We start from the raw sequence: 27,228 nt of genomic DNA on the forward strand, positions 1-27,228 counted from the left end.
GCACTTTCACCGTCCAGCGCCCCAAACACTCCTTCCAGGAGAAACAGCGGTTTACTTGTACTTCTTTCAATTTAGTATACTATATTCGCTGCTCACAATGCAGTCTTCTCGACATTGGGGAGACCAAACGCAGATTGAGTGATCACTTTGCTGAACATCTACGCTCTGTCTGCAAGCGTGACCCTGACCTGCTGGTCACTTGCCATTTTAATTCCCCTTCCCACTCCCACTCTGACCTTGGCCTCTTACACTTATCCAATGAAGCTCAACGGAAGCTCGAGGAACAACACCTCATCTTTCATTTAGGCACTTTACAGCCTTTCAGACTCAACACTGGTTTCAATAATTTCAGATCATAATTACTGCTCCCATTTTTTTTTGTGGGACAGTAGCTGCTGGTAATGGTTCTGCTGTTGCCATTTACAGCTCCTCTAGACCCATCTTTTGTTTCTTACCTTGTCCCATTACCACCTTCCTTGCCTTGCACCATCATTCCTTTTGTCATTTTATCACTCATGCCCTCCACCCTATCACAGACCTTCCATTTTGTTCTGTCCTCTCCTCCCCTCCCTCCCCTCCTTTCCCTGGCTCTGTACTTGCTTAAAAACTTTAACTCTAACATCTTCCAGTTCTGATGAAAGATCTTTGACCTGAAACGTTAACTCTGTTTCTTTCTCCACAGATGCTGCCTCACTTGCTGAGCTTTTCCAGCATTTTCTGTTCTTAATTCAGATTTCCAGCATCTGTAGTATTTTGCTTTTCACTATTACAACCCTCACTTACCCACAGCTCATATCTCACACACAGACTATCAGCCATTCCACCATGACAGCCACACTCTCGCAATACCTCACAAGAGTCTCACTAACACACTCCATTCTTTTTTGCAGTAGAGTGGCCGTGGCTCATTGGGAGAGGCACCTTCTGTCTTGACAGCATGCCTGCTCCATTGCCAGCCTCTCCATCAGTGACCTGGCCCACACAGAGATGCTGCAGTCTGCAGTCGGGCCCTCAAGGCCCAGATCTGTTCGAGCTCATCCTCCAAAGGTCATTTGAAGAGTCCTCAATGATAGCCGCTGAGCAGTTTTCCATCTCCCAAGCTGTAGACACTGGGGAACCACTTCATAGGAGCATGAGGATAGGAAAATGAGTGCACAAGACAGGCACTAAATGCTTGCACAAGAGTGAGTTGTGATCATTTTTTTTGTCAATGCTGACACGCCATGACAATATTCATTTGATAAATTTGTTTTTAGTTCTGGATTTGATGTTGGTGTTTGTCTTTGTAGTGAAGTGAGGGCAAGACCCAGAAGTCTGGAGTGAAAGAAGGCAATCGGATGGCGGTTGTAAGGAGAGTGGTAGTAAGGATTGTGGAACTGTTGCTGAATGGGGAATGGGAGGCCTGATTTAGGAGGTGCATTCCTCAACAAGCTGGTCTCTGGGAGTTCTGGCAGGTAGGGGCAATGGTGATTGCATGCTTCCCCTTCTCCCCCTCTTCAAGGTCCTGCTCCCATTCCCCCTTCTCCACTTGTTGCTGCCCAGGTAGTGGTAAAGGCTTTTCCCCTCATGATGGCAAAGATGTACAGCACATAGCAGCCGATGGCCTGCTCAGGGATGTACTTTAAAGCTCCTCTGGGTCAATCCAGGCAGTAGAAGCGTTGATTGAGCATGGTGATTGTTGCTCGATGATGTTCCTTATAGAAGCATGGTCTTCCAGATTTTATTTAATTAATTGATTTTAAATTCCCCAGCTGCCATGGCGGGATTTGAAGTCATGCCCACGTAGCAAGCTTCCCCAGGGTGCTGCTCTGCAGCTGTGCACAGGTTCCTGGCTGCAGTCATAAGCCATGTCTGGAGGAGATAGCCCTAGTCTCCCAATAGCCAGCCTGTAACTTAGCAGCCTTGTTGGAATAAAGGCAGCACAGATGACTGGTGCAGGATGAAAGAGTCATGACTGCTGCCAGGATACTGGCACAGACCTGCATGACGCGCTGTCTGTGGTCGCAATCCAGCTGTAAGTTGAGGGAGTAGAATCCCTTTCAATTGATAAAGATGCTAGGCTGGTGCCAGGGAGCACGCAAGGCGATATGTGTGCAGTCTGTAGCACCTTGCACCTTGGGAAGCTTGCTACGTGGGCATGACTTCAAATCCCGCCACGGCAGCTGGGGAATTTAAAATCAATTAATTAAATAAAATCTGGAATTTAAAAAACTAGTATCAGTAACGGTGGCCATGAAACTACCGGATTGTCATAAAAACCCATCTGGTTCACTAATGTCCTTTAGGGAAGAAAATCTGCCGTCCTACCCGGTGTAAAAGGAGAGTCCGAGAGCGGGAAGAGAGTCCGAGAGGTGAGCGCAGTGTAAAAGGAGAGTCCGAGAGGTGAGCACAGTGTAAAAGGAGAGTCCAAAAGGTGAGCACAATGTAAAAGGAGAGTCCGAGAGCAAAAGGAGAGTCCGAGAGTGGGAAGAGAGTCCAAGAGGTCAGCGCAGTGTAAAAGGAGAGTCCGAGAGTGGGAAGGGAGTCCAAGAGGTCAGCGCAGTGTAAAAGGAGAGTCCGAGAGGTGAGCACAGTGTAAAAGGAGAGTCCGAGAGCAAGAGGAGAGTCCGAGAGGTGAGCGCGGTGTAAATGGAGAGTCCGAGAGCAAGAGGAGAGCGTGGTGTAAATGGAGAGTCCGAGAGCGGGAAGAGAGTTCGAGAGGTGAACGCAGTGTAAATCTAAGGCAAGTCACGGAAGCAGAGCTCGCACCCGTGATATGCTCCGCCTGCACTATGTGGGAAGTCATGGACACTACAGGTATCCCTGGCGGCCAAGTGTGCAGGAAGTGTGTCCAGCTGCAGCTACTGGCTAACTGCATTTCGGAGCTGGAGCTGCGGGTGGATTCACTGTGGAGCATCCACGATGCTGAGATTATCGTGGATAGCACAGTGAGGTGGTCACACCGCAGGTAAAGATTACGCAGGCAGAAAGTAAATGGGTGACCGCCAGGCAGAGTAAAAGGACTAGGCAGGTAGAGCAGGAGTCCCCTGGGGCCATCTCCCTCTCAAACAGATATACCGCTTTGGATACTGTTGGGGGAGATGGCTTATCAGGGGAAAGCAGCAACAGCCAAGTTCGTGGCACCACAGGTGGCTCTGCTGCACAGGAGGGGAGGAATAAAAGTGGCAGGGCTATATTGATAGGGGATTCAATTGTAAGGGGAACAGACAGGCATTTCTGCAGCCGCAAACATGACTCCAGGATGGTATGTTGCCTCCCTGGAGCTAGGGTCAAAGTGTCACGGAGCGGCTGCAGGGCATTCTGGAGGGGGAGGGTGAACAGCCAGTAGTCGTGGTCCATATCGGCACCAACGACATAGGTAAAAAAAGAGATGAGGTCCTGCAAGGTGAATTTAAGGAGTTAGGAGATAAATTAAAAAGCAGGACCTCAAGGGTGGTGATCTCATCATTACTACCAGTGCCAGGTGCTAGTGAGTATAGGAACAGGAGAATAGACCGGATGAATGCGTGGCTGCAGGGATGGTGTAGGAGGGAGGGGTTTAGATTCCTGGGACATTGGGACTGGTTCTGGGGAAGGTGGGACCTGTACAAGCGGGACGGGTTACACCCGAGCAGGACCGGGACCGATGTCCTCACAGGGGTGTTTGCTAGTGCTGTTGGGGAAGGTTTAAACTAGAATGGCAGAGAGATGGGAACCTAAGCAGGGAGACAGAGGAGGGGGAAACAAGGATAGAAACAAAAGACAGAAAGGGAAGAAGCAATAGTGGAAGGCAGAGAAAACAAGGGCGAAAAACAAATAGGGCCACAGTGCAAAATAAAACTAAGATGACTAGCAATCTTAAAAAGATAAGTCTGAAGGCATTGTGTCTTAATGCGCGGAGCATTCGCAATAAGCTAGCTGAATTAACAGCGCAGACAGAAATTAAAGGGTATGATACAGTTGCGATTACAGAGACATAGCTGCAGGGTGACCAAGTATGGGAACTGAACATCCAGGGGTATTCAATATTTAGGAAGGACAGGCAAAAAGGGAAAGGAGGTGGGGTAGCATTGTTAGTAAAGGAGGAAATCAATGTAATAGTGAATAAGGATATTGGCTCGGAAAATCACGATGTGGAATTTGTATGGGTGAAGCTAAGAAACACCAAGGGGCAGAAAACATTGTTGGGGGTTGTCTATAAGCCCCCAAACATTAGTGGAGATGTAGAGGAGGGCATTAATCAGGAAATTAGAGACGCATGCAAGAAGGGTATAACTATAATCATGGGTGACTTTAATTTACAGATAGATTGGTCAAACCAAATTAGCAATAACACTGTGGGGGAGGAATTCCTGGAGTGTTTACGTGATGGTTTTCTAGACCAATACGTTGAGGAACTAAAGAGAGAACAGGCGATCCTAGACTGGGTATTGTGCAATGAGAAAGGATTAATTAACAATTTTGTTGTGCGGGGTCCCTTAGGGAACAACGACCATAACATGATAGAATTCCTCATTAAGGTGGAGAGTGAAGTAGTTGAATCCGAAACTAGGGTCCTGAATCTAAATAAAGGAAATTACGAAAGTATGAGGTGTGAGTTGGCTGTGATAGATTGGGGAACTTTACTAAAAAGGGATGACGGTGGATAGGCAATGGCTAATATTTAGAGAACGTGTGCAGGAATTACAACAGTTATTCATTCCTGTCTGGCGCAAAAATAAAACAGGAAAGGTGGCTCAACCGTGGATTACAAAACAAATTAGGGATAGTACTAGATCCAAAGAGGAGAAATATAAAATTGCCAGAAAAAGCGGCAAGCCTGAGGATTGGGAGCAGTTCTGAATTCAGCAAAGGAGGACAAAGAGATTGATTTAGAGGGGAAAAATAGAGTATGAGAGTAGACTAGCAGGGAACATAAAAACTGACTGTAAAAGCTTCTATAAATATGTCAAGTGAAAAAGATTAGTGAAGACAAATATTAGGGATGGGCAATAAATGCCGGCCTCGCCAGCGACGCCCACATCCCATGTACGAATAAATAAAAAAAGGTCCCTTACAGTCAGAAATGGGGGAAATTATAATGGGGAACAAAGAAAAGACAGAACAATTAAACACATACTTTGGTTCTGTCTTCACAAAGGAGGACACAAATAACCTCCCAGAAATGTTAGGGAACCACGGGTCTAGTGAGAGGGAGGAACTGAAGGAAACCAGTATTAGTAAAAAAAATAGTGCAAGGGAAATTAATGGGGCTAAAGGCTGACAAATCCCTAGAGCCTGATAATCTACATCCCAGAGTACTAAAGGAAGTGGCCCTGGAAATAGTGGATGCATTGGTGGTCATCTTCCAAAATTCTAGACTCTGGAACAGTTGCTACAGATTGGAGGGTGGCAAATGTAACCACACTATTAAAAAAGGAGGGAGAGAAAAATACGGAATTACAGACCAATTAGCCTAACATAAGTAGAGGGGAAAATGCTGGTGGACAATTAAACAACTAACAAGAGGAGGAGGATCCGTGAACATCCCCATCCTCGATGCACGCAAATGCAAAAGACTAGTCTGAAGCATTTGCAACCATCTTCAGCCAGAAGGGCTGAGTGGATGATCCATCTTGGCCTTCTCCCGATATCCCCATCGTCACAGAAGACAGTCTTTAGCCAATTCCATTCACTTCATGTGATATCAAGAAACGGCTGAGCGCATTGGATACAGCAAAGCCTACAGGCCCTGACAATATCCTGGCTGTAGTGTTAAAGACATGTGCTCCAGAACTAGCCGCACCTCTAGCCAAGTAGCCAATTACAGTACAGTTACCACATTGGCATCTACCCGACAATGTGGAAAATTGCCCAGGTATGTCCTGTCCACAAAAAGCAGGACAAATCCAATCCAGCCAATTACCGCCCATCAGTCTACTCGCAATCATCAGCAAAGTGATGGAAGGTGTCGCCAACAGTGCTATCAAGCGGCACTTACTCACCAATAACCTGCTCACCGATGCTCAGTTTGGGTTCCGCCAGGACAACTCAGCTCCATACCTCATTGCAGCCTTGGTCCAAACATGGACAAAAGAGCTGAATTCCAGAGGTGAGGTGAGAGTGAGTGCCCTTGACATCAAGGCAGCATTTGACAGAGTGTGGCACCAAGGAGCCCTCGTAAAATTGAAGTCATGAGAATCAGGGGGAAAACTTTCCAGTGGCTGGAGTCATACCTAGCACAAAGGAAGATGGTAGTGGTTGTTGGAGGTCAGTTATCTCAGCCCCAGGACATAGCTGCAGGAGTACCTCTGGCCCAACCATCTTCAGCTGCTTCATTAACGACCGTCCCTCCATCATAAGGTCAGAAATGGGGATGTTAGCTGATGATTGCACAGTGTTCAGTTCCATTCGCAACCCCAAGGATAATGAAACAGTCCGTGCCCGCATGCAGCAAGACCTGGACAATATCCAGGCTTGGACTGATAAGTGCAAGTAACATTCGTGCCAAACAAGTGCCAGGCAATGACCATCTCCAACAAGAGAGAGCCTAACCGCCTCCCCTTGACATTCAATGGCAGTACCATCGCCGAATCCCCTGCCATCAACATCCTGGAGGTCACCATCGACCAGAAACTTAACTGGACCAGCTACATAAATACTGTGGCTACAAGAGTAGGTCAGAGGCTGGGTATTCTGTGGCAAATGATTCACCTCCTGACTCCCCAAAGTCTTTCCACCATCTACAAGGCACAAGTCAGGAGTGTGATGGAATACTCTCCACTTGCCTGGATAAGTGCAGCTCCAACAACACTCAAGAAGCTCAACACTATCCAGGACAAAGCAGCCTGCTTGATTGGCACCCCATCCACCACCCTAAACATTCACTCCCTTCACCAACGATGCACCGTAGCTGCAGTGTGTACCATCCACAGGATGAACTGCAGCAACTTGCTAAAGCTTCTTCGACAGCGCCTCCCAAATCCAAGACCTCCACCACATAGAAGGACAAGGGCAGCACGCACATGGGAACAACAGCACCTGCACTTTCCCCTCCAGGTCACACATCATCCTGAAGTGGAAATATGTCACCATTCCTTCATCGTCGCTGGGTCAAAATCCTGGAATTCCTGACCTAACAGCACTGTGGGAGAACCTTCACCACACGGACTGTAACGGTTCAAGAAGGCAGCTCATCACCACCTTCTCAAGGGCAATTAGGGATGGGCAATAAATGCTGGCCTTGCCAGCGACGCCCACATCCCATGAACGAATAAAAAAAAACCTACTGCTCTCTCCTCCTGCTTTGTTCTGTCCATAGTGAAGGAAATGTAGGTGTTCCTGTTGGCGTAGAGAGCCTCGGTGACCTCACTGATACATCTGTGTACTGCAAACTGTGAGATGTTGCTGATGTTACCAGAAACAACCTGAAAGGAGCCTGTGGCATAATAGTTAAGGGTCACGTGATCTTGGCAGCCACAGGTAGTGCTGTCCATGCGCTGCTGTGAGGCTCGTGCTGTGGCTGCAGCAGGTGACATGGATTGATGACAGTCTCCTTGATGAAGTGAAGGCACCTCATACATTGCTCCTGACTTTTTAAAACATTCGTTCATGGGATGCAGGCGTCGCTGGCAAGGCCAGCATTTATTGCCCCGTCCCTAATTGCACTTGAGAAGGTGGTGGTGAGCCGCCTTCTTGAACTGCTGCAGTCCGTGCGGTGAAGGTTCTCCCACAGTGCTGTTCGGGAGTTCCAGGATTTTGATCCAGCGACGATGAAGGAACGGCGATATATTTCCAAGTCAGGATGGTGTGAGACTTGGAGGGGAATGTGCAGGTGGTGTTGTTCCCATGTGCCTGCTGCTCTTGTCCTTCTAGGTGGTAGAGGTCGCGGGTTTGGGAGGTGCTGTCGAACAAGCCTTGGCGAGTTGCCGCAGTGTATCCTGTAGATGGTACACACTGCAGCCTCAGTGCGCCAGTGGTGAAGGGAGCGAATGTTTCGGGTGGTGGATGGGGTGCCAATCAAGTGGGCTGCTTTGTCCTGGATGGTGTTGAGCTTCTTGAGTGTTGTTGGAGCTGCACTCATCCAGGCAAGTGGAGAGTATTCCATCACACTCCTGACTTGTGCCTTGTAGATGGTGGAAAGGCTTTGGGGAGCCAAGAGGTAAGTCACTCATCGCAGAATATCCAGCCTCTGACCTACTCTTGTAGCCACAGTATTTATGTGGCTGGTCCAGTTAAGTTCCTGGTCAATGGTGACCCCCAGGATGTTGATGGTGGGAGATTCGGCAATGGTAATGTCGTTGAATGTCAAGTGGAGGTGGTTAGACTCTCTCTTGTTGAAGATAGTCATTGCCTAGTGCTTGTCTGGCGCGAATGTTACTTGCCACTTATCAGCCCAAGCCTGGATATTGTCCAGGTCTTGCTACATGCGGGCACGGACTGCTTCATTATTTGAGGGGATGCGAATGGAACTGAACACTGTGCAATCATCAACGAACATCCCCATTTCTGACCTTATGTTGGAGGGAAGGTCATTGATGAAGCAGCTGAAGATGGTTGGGCCTAGGACACTGCCCTGAGGAACTCCTGCAGCAATGTCCTGGGGCTGAGATGATTAGCTGCCAAGAACTACTTCATCTTCCTTTGTGCTCGATATGATTCCAGCCACTAGAGAGTTTTCCCTCTGATTCCCATTGACTTCAATTTTACTAGGACTCCTTGGTGCCACACTCGGTCAAATGCTGCCTTGATGTCAAGCGCAGTCACTCTTACCTCACCCTCTGGAATTCAGCTCTTTTGTCCATGTTTGGACCAAGGCTGTAATGAGGTCTGGAGCAGAGTGGTCCTGGTGGAACCCAAACTGAGCATCGGTGAGCGGGTTATTGGTGAGTAACTGCTGCTTGATAGCACTGTCGACGACACCTTCCATTACTTTGCTGATGATTGAGAGTAGACTGATGGGGCGGTAACTGGCCGCATTGGATTTGTCCTGCTTTTTGTGGACAGGACATACCTGGGCAATTTTCCACGTTGTCGGGTAGATGCCAGTGTTGTAGCTGTACTGGAACAGTTTGGCTAGAGTAAAGTTAATGTAGAAGTTCGCCCTGACAATCCTCTGTGGATATGGCCACCTGTTCAGTCACCTGCTCCTCCCCATCTTCTGGCAGCTGCTCCTGCTCGGTGATGTCTTCCTTGCTGTTTCCCGTTTATCCTCCAGCCCTGAAGGCTGCCCTATGTCTGCAGCCAAACCATTTCTGAGGTAAACAACAGTGCAAGACCAGCAAAATCTTTCTCTGTGTAGACAAAGTGAGCTATCCAGAGTGATAAAACACACCAAAAGACAACCAGAAATCAAGCAGCAGCCTAAAATCAGAGACCAGCAACTTACCTGTCAGTATTGCATGGTGTCTTTAATTAACTCTGGTGAGGGTGCCTTCTTGCCAGTTAGCGCCACGTTGCGCTGTGTGAGTTCAGCACATGACGAGTGAGGCACTGGGGCATTCAAAAATCAAGAACGGGGCCTGCAAGACGCACAGGACCCTTATTTGATAAAAATATTCCGGGCTTTAAACGTTCCTGGCGTGCACTCCTGCTGCCAACGCATCTACCTTAACCAATATGGCAGGCGGTGCATTTCTGGCCAAAAATGTGCGTGCATGCTTCCTGCCCACCCTATTGGGGACTTAGTAGGTCGGTTGGCACCCAATAAAAAGGCGCTGTGTGGCCGAATTTCTAGACCTGGAACTTTAAGATTGACAATGAGACTAAAGCAACTCACCATTCAGGAAAAAGCCCTAGAATTGAGGGGTAGTCCAGGTACATATTTTTCATGTGGAGTTGAACCTCTTTCAAAAACTAAGTAAGATTATTCATATTTGTTCAGATACAAACAGAAGTATACAAAAGTACAGTAAAAACTGTTAGCAGTGGCATATTGGACAGCTGTGTTTAAATCAGCTTGAACCACTGCTGGGTGTCCAGAGCTTCAGATTAAGTCTGCATGTTGGCCCAAGGAGGTTACCAGTGCATGAGTAAAGTAGCTTCCAACTTTCACTAGTGGCGCAAACTATGTCAGGGGTATTACCAGAAGACTTAATCTAATACTCAATTCCCTAATCTATGTCGGAGATTGTCTGACCACTTTGCTGAGCATGCATAATCCTGACCTCTGAGTGACTTGCTGCTTGAACTGTCCTTCCTCTTTCCACACCTGCATTTCCATTTTTGGTCTACTGCACTGCTCCAAACTAGCTCAATGCAAACTTCAATAACTATCTCGTCCTCTTCAGCAGACTGCAACTGTCTGGCCTGAACACTGACTTTAGCAACTTTGGATCTTAAATATATGGGTATCGGGCAGGAAAGTGGAGTTGAGGTTGAAGATCAGCCATGATCTGATTGAATGGCGGAGCAGGCTCGAGGGGCCGTATGGCCTACTCCTGCTCCTTTTTCTTATGTTCCCCTAATATTTCTGCTAGTTTTTCCAATTAAAATTCTGCTATTCTGCTTCATTCACATCCTTTTTGGACCTTTTGTCTTATGCATTTTCACAGCCTAGCTGAGAAGCGCTTTGTACATAATCACTTTCCACCTCTTTTAGCGTTCACAGGCTATTAGTCATTAGCTGCTTCTTTGCAATAGTAATTAGCATATCTGGCTCTATAATTCTGTATTTGTTCTCTCCTCCCCACTTTGTTTTGATTAGTAGAGCTTGCTTGTCTTCCTTTTCTCAGTTGTGGAAAAGGGTCTCTGTTAAAAATATTAACCAGTCATTTATCTTTTCAGATGTTGAAGGACCCGCTGTGTATTTCCAACATTTTCAGATTTTTTTTTAAATCTCAATCTTAAGCCTTAGTTTAATGATGGAGTTCTCCAAGGATTCCCATAGGAAACAAAATGATTTTCTAAACTTCTGGGGGTCAGCCCTTCCGGCACACTCCACCATAACTACATGCTGAAAAAAAGATAGGAATCCTGATGTGCTGGGTCCCGGTTGTACTGCTAGTATCCATCGGGCTTTGTAAGGGGTGGAAGCTCCATCTAACCCTTACAAGGTCGCCCATGTTAGAGGGGGTATGGCCCGGGGCAGGAGCCTAATATTGAAGTGGCATATGTACATTCAGCGAGAAGAGGCGTATTGGATACTATCCTGGTGAAATGGGGCCTACCCGAGGTTTTGATCAATAATATTGGCTCCCTTACAAAGGGGGCCAAGGACCATGCAAAATATACTTTCCAGGGAGGGAACCTGGTACCTCCCTGCCCAACTCCACAGGACGCATCCACCCGGACGGCAGTGGTCCTTCCGATCTCTGTGGGCTGATGTGCACCTGAGATGTATGTCTAGTGGGAAGCACCTCATGAGTACTTACATGATGGGATTTCTCACTGACCCTACATGCTCCAGTTTGCATCAGTGCCGGAGGTCACAACATCATTGCTGGGATCGCTGCCTGAGGATTTTCTACAAAGAAAGCTAAAATTACATGCATGTGGTACTTTGAAGGTAAATGAAACTTCAGCAACATAGTTTTTGACAAAAATGAAGATGCACGGATATGAGCTTTGATAAAAATGGCAGGTGAGGTCTAAGACCAGCCTGATCACCATCAAACCTGCAGCTCATTATCCTTCATGGTGAAATAAGGACAAGGAAATTAAATTCATAAGTGTAAGAAACAGTTGCCACGGCATACCTGTGAAGCCTCATATAACCACTAGCTTCCGCCTCCTTCTCTGTCTCCTTAATCCTAGATGTTACACTCAGCTATCCTTGGCTTGTACCTTCCTTTCTAGCAGATCCACCTCAGCAAGTAAGGCTATACATCTTCAAAGGTTCAAACAACTGCTTTCTATTGATTAAATTCAAAACCCAACCAAGTGTCAACCGGTGATTGAAATGCCCATCATCCCACATAAATCTGGACATCCAGTCAAGCTAGCTGACAGTCAACTGGACACCAAAATGTGATACCACCCATACTGGGCCCTGCTTGTGTAAGAGCACAAATGATTTGGTATGTTGCATATCCTGCAACAAAATTCAGGAAATTTTTACATTTACATGTATAGTGCAATCTGCTGCCCATTTACTGCAATCTTGCATTTACATGTCCTAGAGGCAGTGAAATTGTTAGTTTCTAAAAAGATCTGAGCAACAATAAATTACTTGCTACAACAAATGACTTGTCCTAATGATAAGCAGATCCATGAACACTCTGAGCTTGGTGAAAGCTCTTGGTCTAACCACATTGGCAAGCAAGACAAAACCTTTCGGATATCCTATTCCAACAGGTTGAAATTGGATGAGTCAGCATCTGTGGAGAAGATAATAGCCTGGAAGTTCCATATGGTGAATTGCACAGCTTATATGGCAATGGAAAATTAGTTGCACCCGCCAATGATCTGGAGATGTATTTACATGAGAATTTCCTGGATCAGCTTCTTTGCATACCCATTATAGTAGCAACATCTGTAAAATTTGCGTAAAACTGGAGTAAAGTCCTGGGCTGCTTGGAATTAGAGTGCAGCCTTTAAAAAGCTAGTTCTGGCTGAAGATTGCAGTAAGGAAGAGCATACCGACTTGTGGACCATGATGGCGGTGATGCATTCTGCTGCCTCTCAAGGCATTCAGGATGTGATAACTAGCTTTAGACCAGTCATCCTGCTGATCAGTGGGACACAGATCCAAGGCCCCATGGAAAGGCAGTGGCTGAAGTCAACCTGCCTGATACTGTCATCTCTCAGGATAGCAGCACATGCCAGACCTCCAGCCTTCACCCGTAGAGCACCACACCGATGGAACATTGGAGTGACACCTGATTGTCAAGGAACAAGCTCCAGGGGTGCAGCCAGTAGCGGTTCCCTGCCAGAAGCAAGCTGCTATGAGAGAAAGAACACCTCAGTCCCATGAACCTTTTATAGAACATGAACAGCCAACACCTCCTGAGGTACTGGCCCTCAAGTTGCACATCGGAGAAGCTTTAAGAGAAAGAAAGACAAGGCCCCTGAGATTTACAGAGAGGCCAGAAGGGTGTGGGGGAGGCTGGAAATGGCCAAAGAACCCGGCCAGGCCAGGGACACAGAGGTCCTGCCAAGTTTAACTTTTCTTCAGATTCTCACCCAGTAGCCAGCCAGATTGACAGCCTGGCCAGCTGCAGGGTGGGAAACCAGCAGCAGGAAGCCGCAGCCGGGCAAGCTTGGGGACAGTCCTTGACAATCAGAAAGGGGGGTGGGGCAGGGGGGGAACGGTCGGCGTTCGGGACTTGGGTGGGGTGCAGGCTGGCCGAGATCGGGACTTGGAGAGGTCATTTGAGCTGGGGGGGCGGGGAGGGGTGGTGTCAAAACGTAAGAACATAAGAAATAGGAGCAGGAGTAGGCCATATGGCCCCTCGAGCCTGCTCCGCCATTCAAGCAGATCACGGCTGATCTTCGACCTCAACTCCACTTTCCTGCCCAATCCCCATATCCCTTGATTCCCCTGGAGTCCAAAAATCTATCTATCTCAGCCTTGACTATACTCAATGACTCAGCATCTTCAGCCCTCTGGGGTAGAGGATTCCAAGGATTCACAACCACCTAAGTGAAGAAATTCCTCCTCATCTCAGTGTTAAATGGCCAACCCCTTATCCTGCGACTATGCCCTGTGGTTCTAGACTCTCCAGTCAGGGGAAACAACCTCTCAGCAACTACCTTGTCCAGCCCCCTCAGAATCTTATACGTTTCAACGAGATCACTTCTCATTCTTCTCAATCTCTCCTCATAGGACAACCCTCTCATCTCAGGAATTAATCTAGCAAACCTTCAGTGCATCGTCTCTAAGGCAAGAATATCCTTCCTTAGAAAAGGAGACCAAAACTGTACGCAGTACTCCAGGTGAGGTCTCACCAAAGCCCTGTACCAATGTAGTAAGACTTCCTATTCTTGTACTCCAACACCCTTGCAATAAAGGCCAGTAATCTCAGCAGTGGTGGGGGAGGCGGGTGGATGGAAAGAGAGACAGGCCGCGATCAGCAGAAGGGAGGCCAAGAAGAAAACTCCTGCTCCTCCTGGCAGTTCCCATCTCCCTTTCGCTGCCGGGTTTCCCGACTCCCGAGACACCCACGCAGCAACTGTAAAATTTAAATCGGCTCCCAATTGCACTGTGGGAGCCTAATTTAGATACGTTAATGAAGTGTCCCACCCTGGAGAGTAAAAATGGCAACAGGCGCATATGCAGCAAGTTGGGGTCGCCTGTCGTGGGAGGGTGTTAATATTGAGGCCAAGGTGTCAGCAAAGAGTAGATTGGCTCATATTTACTCTGGACTTTGTTGCAATGAAATAGAACGTGCACTTATGTCATACTTTGTTATTCTTGGAGGTTTGAATCATACAGGAAAGGGTGCACTTATTTGATGTTGATTTGGTGCTTCTTTATTCAGTCAGGTGATGATTATTGGCATGGCCATGTAGGGGCAAAGAGGAAAGACATGTTGTCATGCTCTAGCATGGATCCTGGATTGAAGGATTGTTCCTTTATTTGAAGGAGGGGGAAGGAGGTAAGGCTGTGGTGTCAAAGATAGATTTGTTAAACAGAAGACTTCAGTGATGAGATGTGCTCAGTCACTGAGAATTCCTCTGAGTAAAGGTCAGTGTGATGATCTCTTCCATGTACTTCTGCCTCCGAAGCAGCTAGGGTCTCTTCCTCACCAAGTCCAGGCCTTTGGTTTTTTTTGTGAAGAAGGTGTGTAAGGCACAGCAACTACAACTATGCATGACACGAGCATACTGCAGAGTTCCTCCTGACCTGTCTAAGCAGGAAAGCATCTCTTTAAGACCCCAATGGTCCTCTTAATGACCACTCTTGTAGAAGCATGTGCCTCATTGTAGCGCTCCTATGCTGCTGTTTGGGCCACTGAATAGGATCATTCACCATGAAAGTGGCGGGAGGGTGGGGGGGAAGGCTTTGTCACCCACAATCCATTCATTGACACTTCCAGCATATCTCATGTTGATGTAGGATGTTTTGCATGTCACACACAATCTATACATTGAGGCAGTAAACGCCTTTCCTGTTATAGGAGCTTGCAAAGCAACAAGGATGCCATCAATTACATCCTGAACCTTGGAAAAGCCAACAACCATGACCCTATCTTGCTGCTGCCTTGCTATGATGTCAAAGGTGAATTCCTCAGCTCTCCTGTAATCTGCGTTCACTTGACAGATGCATGGCCGTACTGCACCCTTGCTCATATTATAGATTCCCCCGCGCCTACCTCAAATGAGCTTATGCTATAAAAGTTGAATATGGTCATCATCTTCACAGCCACATGAAGAGCAGTGCTCCCCTATTAACTCTTCAGTGAAACATGCTCTTCTTGTATACAACTCCTCACTAAGGTCCTCAGATCACCTCTATTGTCTACATATTCTATGGGGGGGGGGTGGGTAATAACTGGTGGGTCTATTCTCCTTAAATGCTGCCTCACTCTCCTTTGCTTCATTCCATGCTGCTTCTGCTCTTCTTCCATAATATTGGCACGCTGATAGGAAATGCCACATTTGCTCCTGAGTAACTCTCATTGGGTGTGGAGGGGGAAGCGGGTGGTGAAAATCTCCTAGTGGTCTCACATTGTCTGAAACAGTGAAAAGCAAGTCTGGGTCTGTGTACACTGACCTGCTCGGTGTTTCCAGTATTTTTTGTTTTTGTTTCACCTTTCCAGCATCTCCAATTTTTTGCTTTTAGGTTCTAATTATGATCTGGCACCACCAAATGTGTTCCATTTAATACTATAGTCCTTTAGTACTGATACTTTTCTGCATGCAGTGGGCATTATCATTATTACTTACTAGAACTGCTTTGTTAGCTCTCGCTAGAGCAAGCTCATTAACTGAAAACCTGTTACTAAGCCATATACTTCTTTATATGGGATCTAACGAGGTCCAACATTGAGAAGTAATCAAATCTTCTCTTATCTATTTGTTCATTCTCATCCCCTTCCTCCCTTAATATTATGCAGAATCATTATTATTAAAGGAAGCATTGGAAAAGCATATAAAATCTTCCTATTTCAGGATATTGATTGCCATGCCACCTTTTACTCTGGCTCTTGTAGCAAAGTACGGAGACATCCCTTCTGAGGACCGACCTTGTCCACACTGAGGGGAGCTGAAGTGAAGGTGAAAGGGTAGGAGAGATTCCAAAAGGATAGGATGGGTCTCAAAAGAGGAGGTATTGCTTTTCTGGTAAAAGATGATCTATTTGCAATAAAGATGGAGGATATTGGTCAGCAGGATGGAGTTGATCCTTGGCACCTGGTACAAGCCTCCAGGGCAACAGGTAGAATAGAAACTTGTCACACTGTAATTACACTCTTCTGCTGGTGGTGGTACTTCAGCACCTCCACCAGAGATAGAGTGTAATTTGAGTGTAATAAGTTTACATAGGCAGATCCCATTATAAATACGGAAAAAAAATATATTATTAATTCTGGGATGTGGGCGTCACTGGCATTTATTGCACATCCTTAGTTGTCTTGAGAAGGCGGTGGTGTGCCTTATTCTTGAAGCAGTTTGATACCACTAAGTGGCTTCTTAGGTCACGATGTGGAGATGCCGGTGATGGACTGGGGTTGACAATTGTAAACAATTTTACAACACCAAGTTATAGTCCAACGATTTTATTTGAAATCTACAAGCTTTCGGAGGCTTCCTCCTTCCTCAGGTAAATTAGGTCACGGCAGAGGGCAGCAAGTCAGTGCGGTGCCAGAGTCACAAATAGGACAGATCGAGTAAAAATGGCAGGTTTTCTTCCCTAAAAGACATTAGTGAACCAATTGGGTTTTTAAACCATTATCCGACAGCTTCATGGCCATTTTTACCGATACCAGTTTTTCTTTCCCAAGTTTTTTTTTCCTCATCTGAAAACAAATTCTTAAACTGCCATGGTAGATTTGAACACCTGGGGCCCAATTTTAACTGACAGAAACCAAGCTGGGGTTGGGGTGCAGTTAAAATAACGGGAGTCATTTACCCTCACCGATCCCACTTCCTTCCCGTAGTGTCCTCATATTAACCTGCTCTTTTGAGCACGCAAGCAGAACACCTGCAGGAAGGAAGCAGGGTCCTACTTTAAACATGCAGATAGGGTCCGATGATGATTTTAAAGTCATATATTCTGTCCTTATTTCTACATAATATGTTGAGTTTACATTGATGTCCCTTGGCATTGACAATGGGAAGTTAGATGATATGTTGCTCGATAAGGACAGGAAAATTTGATGATACATGTCATTGTAGAACTATACAGAAATTCTAATAAAATGAGGGTAAACAATTGGAAATTGGAATAAAATGATATATAAGGTCTTTACATAATTGTAGATGCTTGGGAGAATTGAAAAAAAAGTAAAAATAAATTAATGTGAAATATCTAAATAAAATTGTGGAATATTTTTCCTATAATATGTATAAACATTTGAATATAAATTGTACATATGAACATAAAAGTTTTAAGAACATTTTATATTTGAGCATTATTCTCTGTGGTTATTTGAATGAAAATGCAAAGTTGAATATGTGCTGGCAGAAGGGTGGTTTGGGGAGAAGTGGAGAAATATGAAATGTTAGGAAAAAGAGATGAGGAAACAGTTGGGCCATGGAGAGGTTGGTGGGGAGTAAGTTCAAAATAGGTTGTGACGGCAAGTAAGCGACAAAAATTGAGTGATGGAAGTATTGAAAAGTTTCAGAAAGTAACTTAGTGAGTTTCAGACAATTTGGTGGTGGTGAGTACAGAAGAGGTTAATGGGATGAGGTCTTAGCAGGTAAGTTAGAGCAGCAACAATGAAGAGAATGTGAGGTAAAGGTAGGAACATACAAACATGAGTAGGCCATTCAGTCCCTCAAGTCTGTTCTGCCATTCTATTAGATCATGTTGATCTATACCTCAACTTCATTTACCCAACTTTGCCCCATGTCCCTTGATACCCTTACTTAACAAAAAAAATCAATTGATCTCAGTCTTGAAAATTTCCATTGACCCAGCATGCACAGCCTTTTAAAAGGAGAGAATTCCAGTTTTCCATTACCCTTTGTGTGAAAAATTGTTTCCTGATTTCAATCCTAACTGGCCCAGTTCTAATATAAGATTATGCTCTCTTGTTCTGGATTCCCTCTCCAGAAGAAATAGTTCTCTGTATCTACCCTATCGTAATCTTTTATCATTTTAAACACCTCGTTGAGCTCACCCCAAAACCTTCTAAGCTCAAGGGAATACAAACCAAGTTTATGCAACCTGTCCTCATAATTTAACCCTTTAAGCTCTGGTATAATTCTGGTGAATCTGCACTGTACCCCCTCTCCAAGACCAATATACCTTTCCTGGGGCGGGGTGCCCAAAACTGAATGCAGTATCCAGATGTAGTCCAACCAAGGCTCTGTACAACTGAAGCATAACTTCCTCTTTTGTATTCCAATCCCCTTGAGATAAAGACCAATGTTCCATTAGCTTTTTAGGTTGCTTTTTGTACCCATGCATTAGCTTTTAGTGATTGATGTATATGGACATGTAAATCCCTTTGATCCTTCACAGCTTCTAGTCTCTCCCCATTAAGAAAACATTCTGATTTTTCTTTCTCGGATCTAAAATGGATGACCCCACTTCGGCCGAAATCTACTGAAAACTGGCAACTTCTTAAAAAATTAAAAACTTGAAATAAATATGTAAAAGGCATTAAAGTATGTTGAAAAATTTTTAAAAGCTCAAAAGTAAAAATGCTTAATAGGTTAATACTAACCTTCAACAACCTTAGCTAAAACCAAGATGGCAGTCCCAGAAGATTTTCAGAGAAGGATTGCCTGAGTGCGTCCATAGACTGAGCACAAAGCCGCCCAACAATGAGATTGTTTAATGACAAGTTTACATAGGCAAAATCCATATTAAACATAGGGAGAGGAAATTATAATGAGAAAAGTTTTACACAAAAATTGTAACAAAAACGTGACAACAGGAAGTCAAGTGGGGCAAACACAGGAAGTGCTCACAGATGTACGGTATTTAATATATATTATAGATAGGTTTACTAAAATACCTCTATAATACAGTAACAAATGCTATTGACATAAGCCAGCATGGCTCAATTGGTAGGACTCTAGCCTCCATTCCAGGCCTTAAACACATATTCTAGGCTAACACTTCAGTGCAGCTTTGAGGGAGTGCTGCACTGTTAGAGGGGAGATCTTTCAGGCAATGCCTGGTTCAGGCCCCTTTTACAAAATTTGTTTGCGACTGACCGTGCACGTTGTCATCAGTATTTGCAGGTGCTTAACAGCCAAACCAGAGCTCCATAAAGAACTGCTGAAGGCTACCACCAGAAAAGTACGTATTAACCTTTTTTAAAACTTACTTTATTGTGGAGGAGGGACACTGCTATCTACCACTCATTCCCCTTCCGATTACCCCCTCTCCCCCCAGACACTCCTTATGACTGTGGCCGGCGTCTGAGCTGGCCGATCTTGGTGTCTCCCGGGAGCTGCCTCTGGTGCCGTAACTGGCTTCTGCAGCTCGTCTGTAATAAATAAATGAGGCCGGCAGGTCAATTTCCTATGTTCCTGCCACTGGCTTCTATAGGCTCATGCAGCATGCGCAGCACTGGAATCACGCCCTGATTTGGGCCAATTTCTAAGCCATGATGTCAACCTTCGGCTCTTTCAGATAGCTGTAGAAAATCATAAGGTCAGAAATGGGGATGTTCGCTGATGATTGCACAGTGTTCAGTTCTATTCACAACCCCTCAGATAATGAAGCAGTCCGTGCCCACATGCAGCAAGACCTGGACAACATCCAGGCTTGGGCTGATAAGTTGCAAGTAACATTCGCGGCAGACAACTGCCAGGCAACAAGAGAGAGTCTAACCACCTCCCTTTGACATTCAATGGAACTACCATCACCAAATCCACCACCATCAACATTCTGGGGGTCACCACTGACCAGAAACTTAACTGGATCAGCCACATAAATACTGTGGCTATAAGAGCAGGTCAGAGGCTGGGTATTCTGCGACGAGTGACTCACCTCCTGACTCCCCAAAGCCTTTCCACCATCTACAAGGCACAAGTCAGGAGTGTGATCGAATACTCTCCACTTGCCTGGATGAGTGCAGCTCCAACAACACTCAAGAAGCTCAACATCATCCAGGACAAAGCAGCCCGCTTGATTGGCACCCCATCCACCACCCTAAACATTCACTCCCTTCACCACCGGCGCACCGTGGCTGCAGGGTGTACCATCCACAGGATGCACTGCAGCAACTCGCCAAGGCTTCTTCGTCAGCACCTCCCAAACCTGCGACATCTACCACCTAGAAGGACAAGGGCAGCAGGCACATGGGATCAACACCACCTGCACATTTCCCTCCAAGTCACACACCATCCCGACTTGGAAATATATTGCCTTTCCTTCATCGTCGCTGGGTCAAAATCCTGGAACTCCCTTCCTAACAGCACTGTGGGAGAACCTTCACCACACGGACTGCAGCGGTTCAAGAAGGCGGCTCACCACCACCTTCTCCAGGGCAATTAGGGATGGGCAATAAATGCTGGCCTTGCCAGCAACGCCCACATCCCATGAAGGAATAAAAAAGATCCCCTGGCACTGTTTGAAGAGGAGCAGGGAGCTCTCCTGGAACCCTGACCAACATTCCTTCCACAGCCATCACCAGAAACAGATGAACTTATCAGTCATTTAATTTACTGTTTGTAGGATCTTGCTTTACACAAGTTGGCTGCTGCAACAGTGATTTCAAAAGTAAATAATTGATTTTCAGGCATTCTGGAATGTCCTAAAGACCTGAAAGTGCTATAAAGATGCAGGTTCTTTCTTTAGACCACGTGAGAGAACTTATGAAAAAAAGTATCTAATGCATTAAACAGTATTAGGTTCATTTCATTATATCCAAGATGGTAGCATGTTTATGTTAAATACCTCTCTTAGATTCGGTAGAATATCATTAATGGTGTTCTGTTCCAAATCCAGCTTTTCCTTCAGATGATATTCAAGCTTCTTCATCAAATTTATTTCTTCTCGTAATCTCTGGTTCAGTACGCCTGCATCGGTAACTTGATTTTGTAGATTTTGCAAATGAAATGCTTTATCCTCAACATGCCACTGTAATTCACATACATCCAGTGAACATATGTCGTGCTCTGTGTAAGAAAAGGATATACAATTTTTTTTTTAAATGAAAATGCTGGTATGTACAGCAGGTGGATTAGTTTCTCAAATTAGAACATTCGGATTTAACCTTAAATCTGGCACGTTCAGATGGAAAAGCCCATTTTATTGCATTGACAAGGGTTAGTCAATACATGTCCAAGTGAGAAAAGGTGAATGGAGAACAAGTAGAAGTCAAAAATTCAAATCTCCTAACTACTTTTCACAAAGTTAATAGATTTAATAACATATTAAAAAAATGCTGATAACAGGAATAAAGTGCTTTAGATTGGGTGCAGATCACTTCAAATTGAGTTTAGATATTTATATGAAATTTAAAAGACAATGGTGAAAAAGACAGAGTCAGACGTGGCTCCAGAATGGAAAAGAACCAAACAGAATGTGTATGAACCTACTGGGAAAATCCAGCAGGATAATAGGGGACACAGCTAAGGTCTAAAGTTGTTGAAATCAATATTCTTATCAGAGGGCTGAAGAGTGCCAGGATGAAGATGGAACATTATTCCCAAAGTCTGTAGCCCAAAGATGAAACAGACTGAGAATGAGAAAGGCAGTGGAAATGGACAGTGATAGGGAGATGGACAGAATTGACGTGTTCAACAAGGCAGTCATCCAATCTGTGCTTGGCTTTCCTACTATAGAGGGCACTGCACGACTAGTAGCAAATGTAGCATCCCAGACTGGGGGAGGTATACCTAAATCTCAGTCTCACACAGAACAGTATAGGGAGAAACAATGGCAGAGGTATTGCGTCTGCTGCGGTTTAAGGGGGAAAAGTACTTGGAAAAGAGCAGCTGATAAGCTGATAGTGGGGGATGATGGAAGGGTGAACTAGATGTCACGGAAGTGATGTGCCTCCAGAAAGCAGAAAGTGGGGAGGAGGTGAAAGAAAAATTTGGTACTGGGATCGTATTTCAGCTGGTGGATATGGTAGTAGATGGTAAGGCTGAATTAGAGTCTAGGATAGGAAGACAATAGGGACTCGAGTAAAATAAAGGGAAATCCGAAGCACAGGAAATGCATCAGACAGGATTAAGAGCTGTCTTGACCACGGGACTCTGATGCAGAAAGTGAAGTCAACAGATACGAAAGAAATGGAAGAGCTTATAGAAAGGGATGCAGTCTCTAGAAAGAAGGGTAAAAAGCTTCAAAAGTCAAGCTGTTTTGCTTTTTTTTAAAAAAAACTTTTATCTCTCTTTGTAAGTCCTTCATTTCAGTGGCTTCTTAGTAGTGCCAGCATGATTGCCTGAATGTACTCTGGGTGGGGGACTTCAATGCCCATCACCAAGAATGGCTCGTTAGCACCACGACTGACCGAGCTGGCTGAGTCCTGAAGGACATAGCTGCCAGACTAGGCCTGCGGCAGGTGGTGAGGGAACCGACACAAGGGAAAAACCTTCTTGACCTCATCCTCACCAATCTACCTGTCGCAGATGAATCTGTCCATGACAGTATTGGTAGGAGTGACCACCGCACAGTCCCTGTGGAGATGAAGTCCCGTCTTCACACGGAGGACACCGTCCAACGTGTTGTGTTGCACTACCACAGTGCTAAATGGGATAGATTTAGAACAGATCTAACAGCTTAAAATTGGGCATCAATGAGGCGCTGTGGGCCATCAGTAGCAGCAGAATTGTATTCATAATCCTCACTCTACCATTACTAACAAGCCAGGGGATCAACCCTGGTTCAATGAGGAGTGTAGAAGAGCATGCCAGGAGCAGCACCAGCTGTACCTAAGAATGAGGTGCCAACCTGGTGAAGGTACAACACAGGACTAAATGCATGCTAAACAGTGGAAGCAACATGTTATGTACAGAGCTAAGCGATTCCACAACCAACTGATCAGATCAAAGCTCTGCAGTCCTGCCACATCCAGTCATGAATGGCGGTGGACAATTAAACAACTAACGGGAGGACGAGGCTCCGTGAACATCCCCATCCTCAATGATGGCAGAGTCCAGCACGTGAGTGCAAAAGACAAGGCCTTTGCAACCATCTTCAGCCAGAAATGCCGAGTGGATGATCCATCTCAGCCTCCTCTCGATACCCCACCATCACGGAAGCCAGTTTCCAGCCAATTCGATTCACTTCACGTGATATCAAGAAACGGCTGAGTGCACTGGATACAGCAAAGGCTATGGGCCCCGAAAACATCTCGGCTGTAGTGCTGAAGACTCAGCATCCTGGACCTCTCTGAGGAGCAGTGCATACGGAGGCTCAGACTCAGTCGCCAGGTAGTCGCAGACATTTGCAGCCTCCTTCATGCAGAGCTGCTCCCGGCTGGCCCGAGCAGCATCTCCTTACCTGTTGCTGTCAAAGTCACCACTGCCCTCAACTTCTTCGTCTCCTGATCGTTCCAGGGTGCCACTGGGGACATCGCCGGGGTCTCTCAGTCGTCTGCACACAGGTGCATAAGGCCGGTCACCAACGGCTTGTTTCGCAGGTCCTCGCATTACGTCAACTTCCCCATGGACGACCTCAGCCAGACGGAGAGGGCAGTGGGATTCCACGCTGTGGCTGGATTCCCAAGGGTGCAGGGTGTAATCAATTGCACCCATATAACAATACGAGCACCTCCACACGAGCCAGGACTGTTCATCAACAGGAAGGGCTATCACTCCATCAACACTCAGCTTATCTGTGACCACAAGAGATTCCTTCACATATGCGCCAGATACCCTGGCAGCTGCCACGATTCCTTCATCCTCCGGGAGTCCAAAGTCCCGCCCCTCTTTCACACACCGAACACCCGCAAGAGCTGGCTCCTTGGGGACAAGGGATACCCCCTTGCACACGTGGCTCATGACACCTCTGAGGAACCCCATCACCAAGCAACAGCGTCGATATAACGACAGCCACATTGCTACTGGGTCTACAACTGAGCATGCTATAGGGCTGCTCAAGATGCACTTCAGGTGCCTTGATCGTCCTGGGCGAGCGCTTCAATACGCACCAGACAGAGTGGGACGCATTATAGTCGTGTGTTGTGCCCTGCACAAAATGGAACAGAGAGGGGTGCCACTTGAGGAGGCCCCATCCACATCAGCCACCCACAGTGAGGAGGCAGAGGGGGATGAGGAGGAGGCAGAGGAGGAGACAGAGGTGCAACCCATGGGCAGAACAGCGGCTCACCTGGCTGCTCATGAGGCCAAGGAGTCACTGATATGTGAACGGTTCTCCTAACATCAGACAGAATGAAAAGTCCAGTCCTCAACACCTGGTCAGAGCAGCAGCCACACCAGTACCCCGCCCCCATCCACGCACAAAACAGTCCTGCACATACACCCACTGCAGAGTGACCAAATGGGTGGCATCAAGTGTGGGCATTCATGGTGAACCTCATATAAGGGCCTTATTACAGAAGTCAGTCAAGAATGGCCAAGATGTGGCAGTAGTGGTGACAATAATAAGATTTAATGTGCATTTAACAAAAAGCAAATTTAAAGAAAAAACATGACCAACCATCAAACACACTTGTGCATCCCCTTTGTGCTTACAAAACCTTTCCCTTTCGCTTCCGACTACTTCTACGTGGTGCATCCCCTGTAGCTACAGCAGAGGTAGTGGCAGGTTGCTCTTGTTCATGCCCTGACCGTTTAGATGCTTTGGGCCTATGCCCTCTGGGTTTCGGTGCCCGCGAGGGCCCCTCCAAAGACTGCTCCACCTGCACTTGTGCAGGGACAGACTCGGCCACCTGGAGAGGAGGCAGCATTGCGGGTACTGGTTGAGAAGGGGTCAACGGGTGAGGCGTGGGGGCGCTTTGAGTGGCGTCCCCACTTCCATGTCCCCTTTCGCCAACATCTCTCCCTTGGGCCAGGCCCACATCATTCCTACCACTTTGCTGGACGACAGTTTGAAGGACATATGTGAAGCCTTGTAAGGCCAGTGCTCGAGTATCTGCCTGCCTATTTAAGGCAGCAGAAAGTCGTTCACCCCAAGTTCGAAGGGCTGTTGTCAGGGCCTGAATGGACTCATGTGTGAGTCATGCTTGAAGCTCCACGGAGGCTAGCCTTCCCTCCATCGCAGAGATTCCCGCACTTACCCACAACACTATCTCAGAGATGCCCTCCCTTACCTGTGTCACCATTCCACTCATGCAGGAGTTGGACTCATCCATCCTCTGCGCGATTGTGGAGAGTGCACGTGGCATCTGTTCCAGCACCTCGCAAATGTGCTGCTGCCCCTTGATCATTCTCCTTTTAATGGATGGCCCCCAGGGTTCTGCATGTGTCCAGCTGAGCAGAGCCTGGAAAAGAGTGCTCCCACCAACGCGGACTCTCCATAGCTGCCCCTACCACCAGTGTCTGCTCATGCTCACATGCATGTGGTGACTCACCATTTGCGACCCTAACTGAGGACGGGACCCACCAAGGTGTGTGTATCTGCGCTGGTGGATGGCTCGCTCCAATGTGACGGTGCACCTTCAGAGGCCGGCAGGTCCTCTGAGGAATCGCCCTCCGCCATCACAGTGGCCACTGAAGGCCTTGTAAGAGAGCAGATGGCAATATTAAGCATGATGGCAGATGTTGAGGTGCTGAAGATGGCAAGGCATGTTAACATCAATTGATATTATGTGTGCTGAATGTTAAAGTTCTGTCACCAGACGTTTGTCGGGTGCCAGTCTCGGCATCCCCAACAGACAGGTACTCGAGGGTGCGGCTCAGCTCCAGCGCCTCCTGCTGCTTCGCGTCTGTAGGGATGACTAGCTATTGTGGCCCCCCTCCGGTCCTCGCCCTCTCCCGTGCATTCTGGACTCGCTTCTCCTATAAGGGGAGAATGTAGAGAGGTGTGAGTGAGTGATGGTGACGTGGCCAACTGCTGAATGCATTGGTTTGGGTGCAGCTGACTGTGAAAGAGATGCATCAGAGGGTGAGTATGAGACAGAGCCATGACATTGTATGAGGATTGGGTTGAGTGGTAGTGGTGGGGTGAGTACTGGGGAGGTGAGGAATTGGTGAGTAAGTGCAGGTAAGTTGAGGATGAGCTTTGAGTGGGTGCGAGGAGTGATGTGATAGAGTAATGTTGGCAGTGCAGAATCAGTTGGGGGGTGGAGGCGATGATGTGGAAGACAGAATGTATGAGAATCAGTAAGTGTACTCACTTTGGCTGACCTAGTTAGGTCATTGAAGCGCTTCCTGCACTGGATCCAGGTGCGGGAGATGTTACAGCTGTTGGTGACCTCTGCCACCTCGAGCCAGACCTTCTTGTTGGCAGAGGCAGGCCACTTTCTCCCGTCTGCCGGGTAAGAGACATCCCTCCTCCTCCTCACCCCATCCAGTAGCACCTGGAGTGAGGCATCACTGAATCTAGGAGCAGCCAATCCCCTGTGCTGCTCCATTGTGGTGTGTGGGTGTTTGCTCCAGGAGCAGCCATTGAAGGACTGCCCCTTTAAATAGAACTCCTCCAGCTGACAGCCTGTGATGCAGGTGCGCAGTCTGCCTGCTACGCAGGTTTCCGACACAAAACCGGAAGCCACATTAAGTGGCTCCAATTTACCAGTGATCGCGTGGGGAACAGACGGATTTTACTGAGCGGGTTACCCACGCGCCCAATCGCCCCCCCCCCCCCCACCCCCACCCCCTGGCTGCCACCCCGCCTCCCCAGTAATATTGGGGCCTTAGTGTGAGTGTGGAGGCTGATGTGCCCAGTGAACTGCCTAAATAACACAAATAGGGTCCACTGTGGGGTCCAGTTGTCTGGATCCCTGAAGAAGTGAATTTTTAAAAAAAGTCATTATTAGCCTCCTTTGTAAAAAGGGGCTGAAAGGTCCTGGATTATTTTTTTTGGGGTGGAGGAGGACTGGGCAACCTGACTCCTTTCCTCCTTGGGCACTGCCAGAATTTCTAGCCTGTTTGGGCAAGTGGATGCCTGAAATATATCCATAGAGCCAAGGATGTGCGCCAGGCCATGCAAATTAGATGCCCTCCCACTGACCCCACATATTCCAACAGGATGAGCACTGGATGGCACAATTCCAGTGTAACTTTCATTATAATGTCCCCGTTCAAATTTGAGGCCTTTAAAACCAAGTATATTTGAATATAAAGAAATAAACAGTT

At 46.8% G+C, this 27,228-nt stretch overlaps 1 protein-coding gene across 5 annotated transcripts in view; it reads right to left on the reverse strand.

Annotated features, from left to right (window-relative positions):
* The window catches only part of LOC137314431 (coiled-coil domain-containing protein 178), a 363,911-nt gene that overhangs the window by 308,334 nt on the left and 28,349 nt on the right, over window positions 1-27,228 (reverse strand). For all 5 annotated transcript variants that reach the window (XM_067979795.1, XM_067979798.1, XM_067979796.1 and 2 more), the window contains exon 8: window positions 20,918-21,138. In XM_067979795.1, the coding sequence (XP_067835896.1) occupies window positions 20,918-21,138 (221 nt within the window). The remainder of the gene's footprint in view (window positions 1-20,917; window positions 21,139-27,228) is intronic.

The sequence above is a fragment of the Heptranchias perlo genome, chromosome 3 (assembly GCF_035084215.1).
Source record: "Heptranchias perlo isolate sHepPer1 chromosome 3, sHepPer1.hap1, whole genome shotgun sequence".
Taxonomy (NCBI): domain Eukaryota; kingdom Metazoa; phylum Chordata; class Chondrichthyes; order Hexanchiformes; family Hexanchidae; genus Heptranchias; species Heptranchias perlo.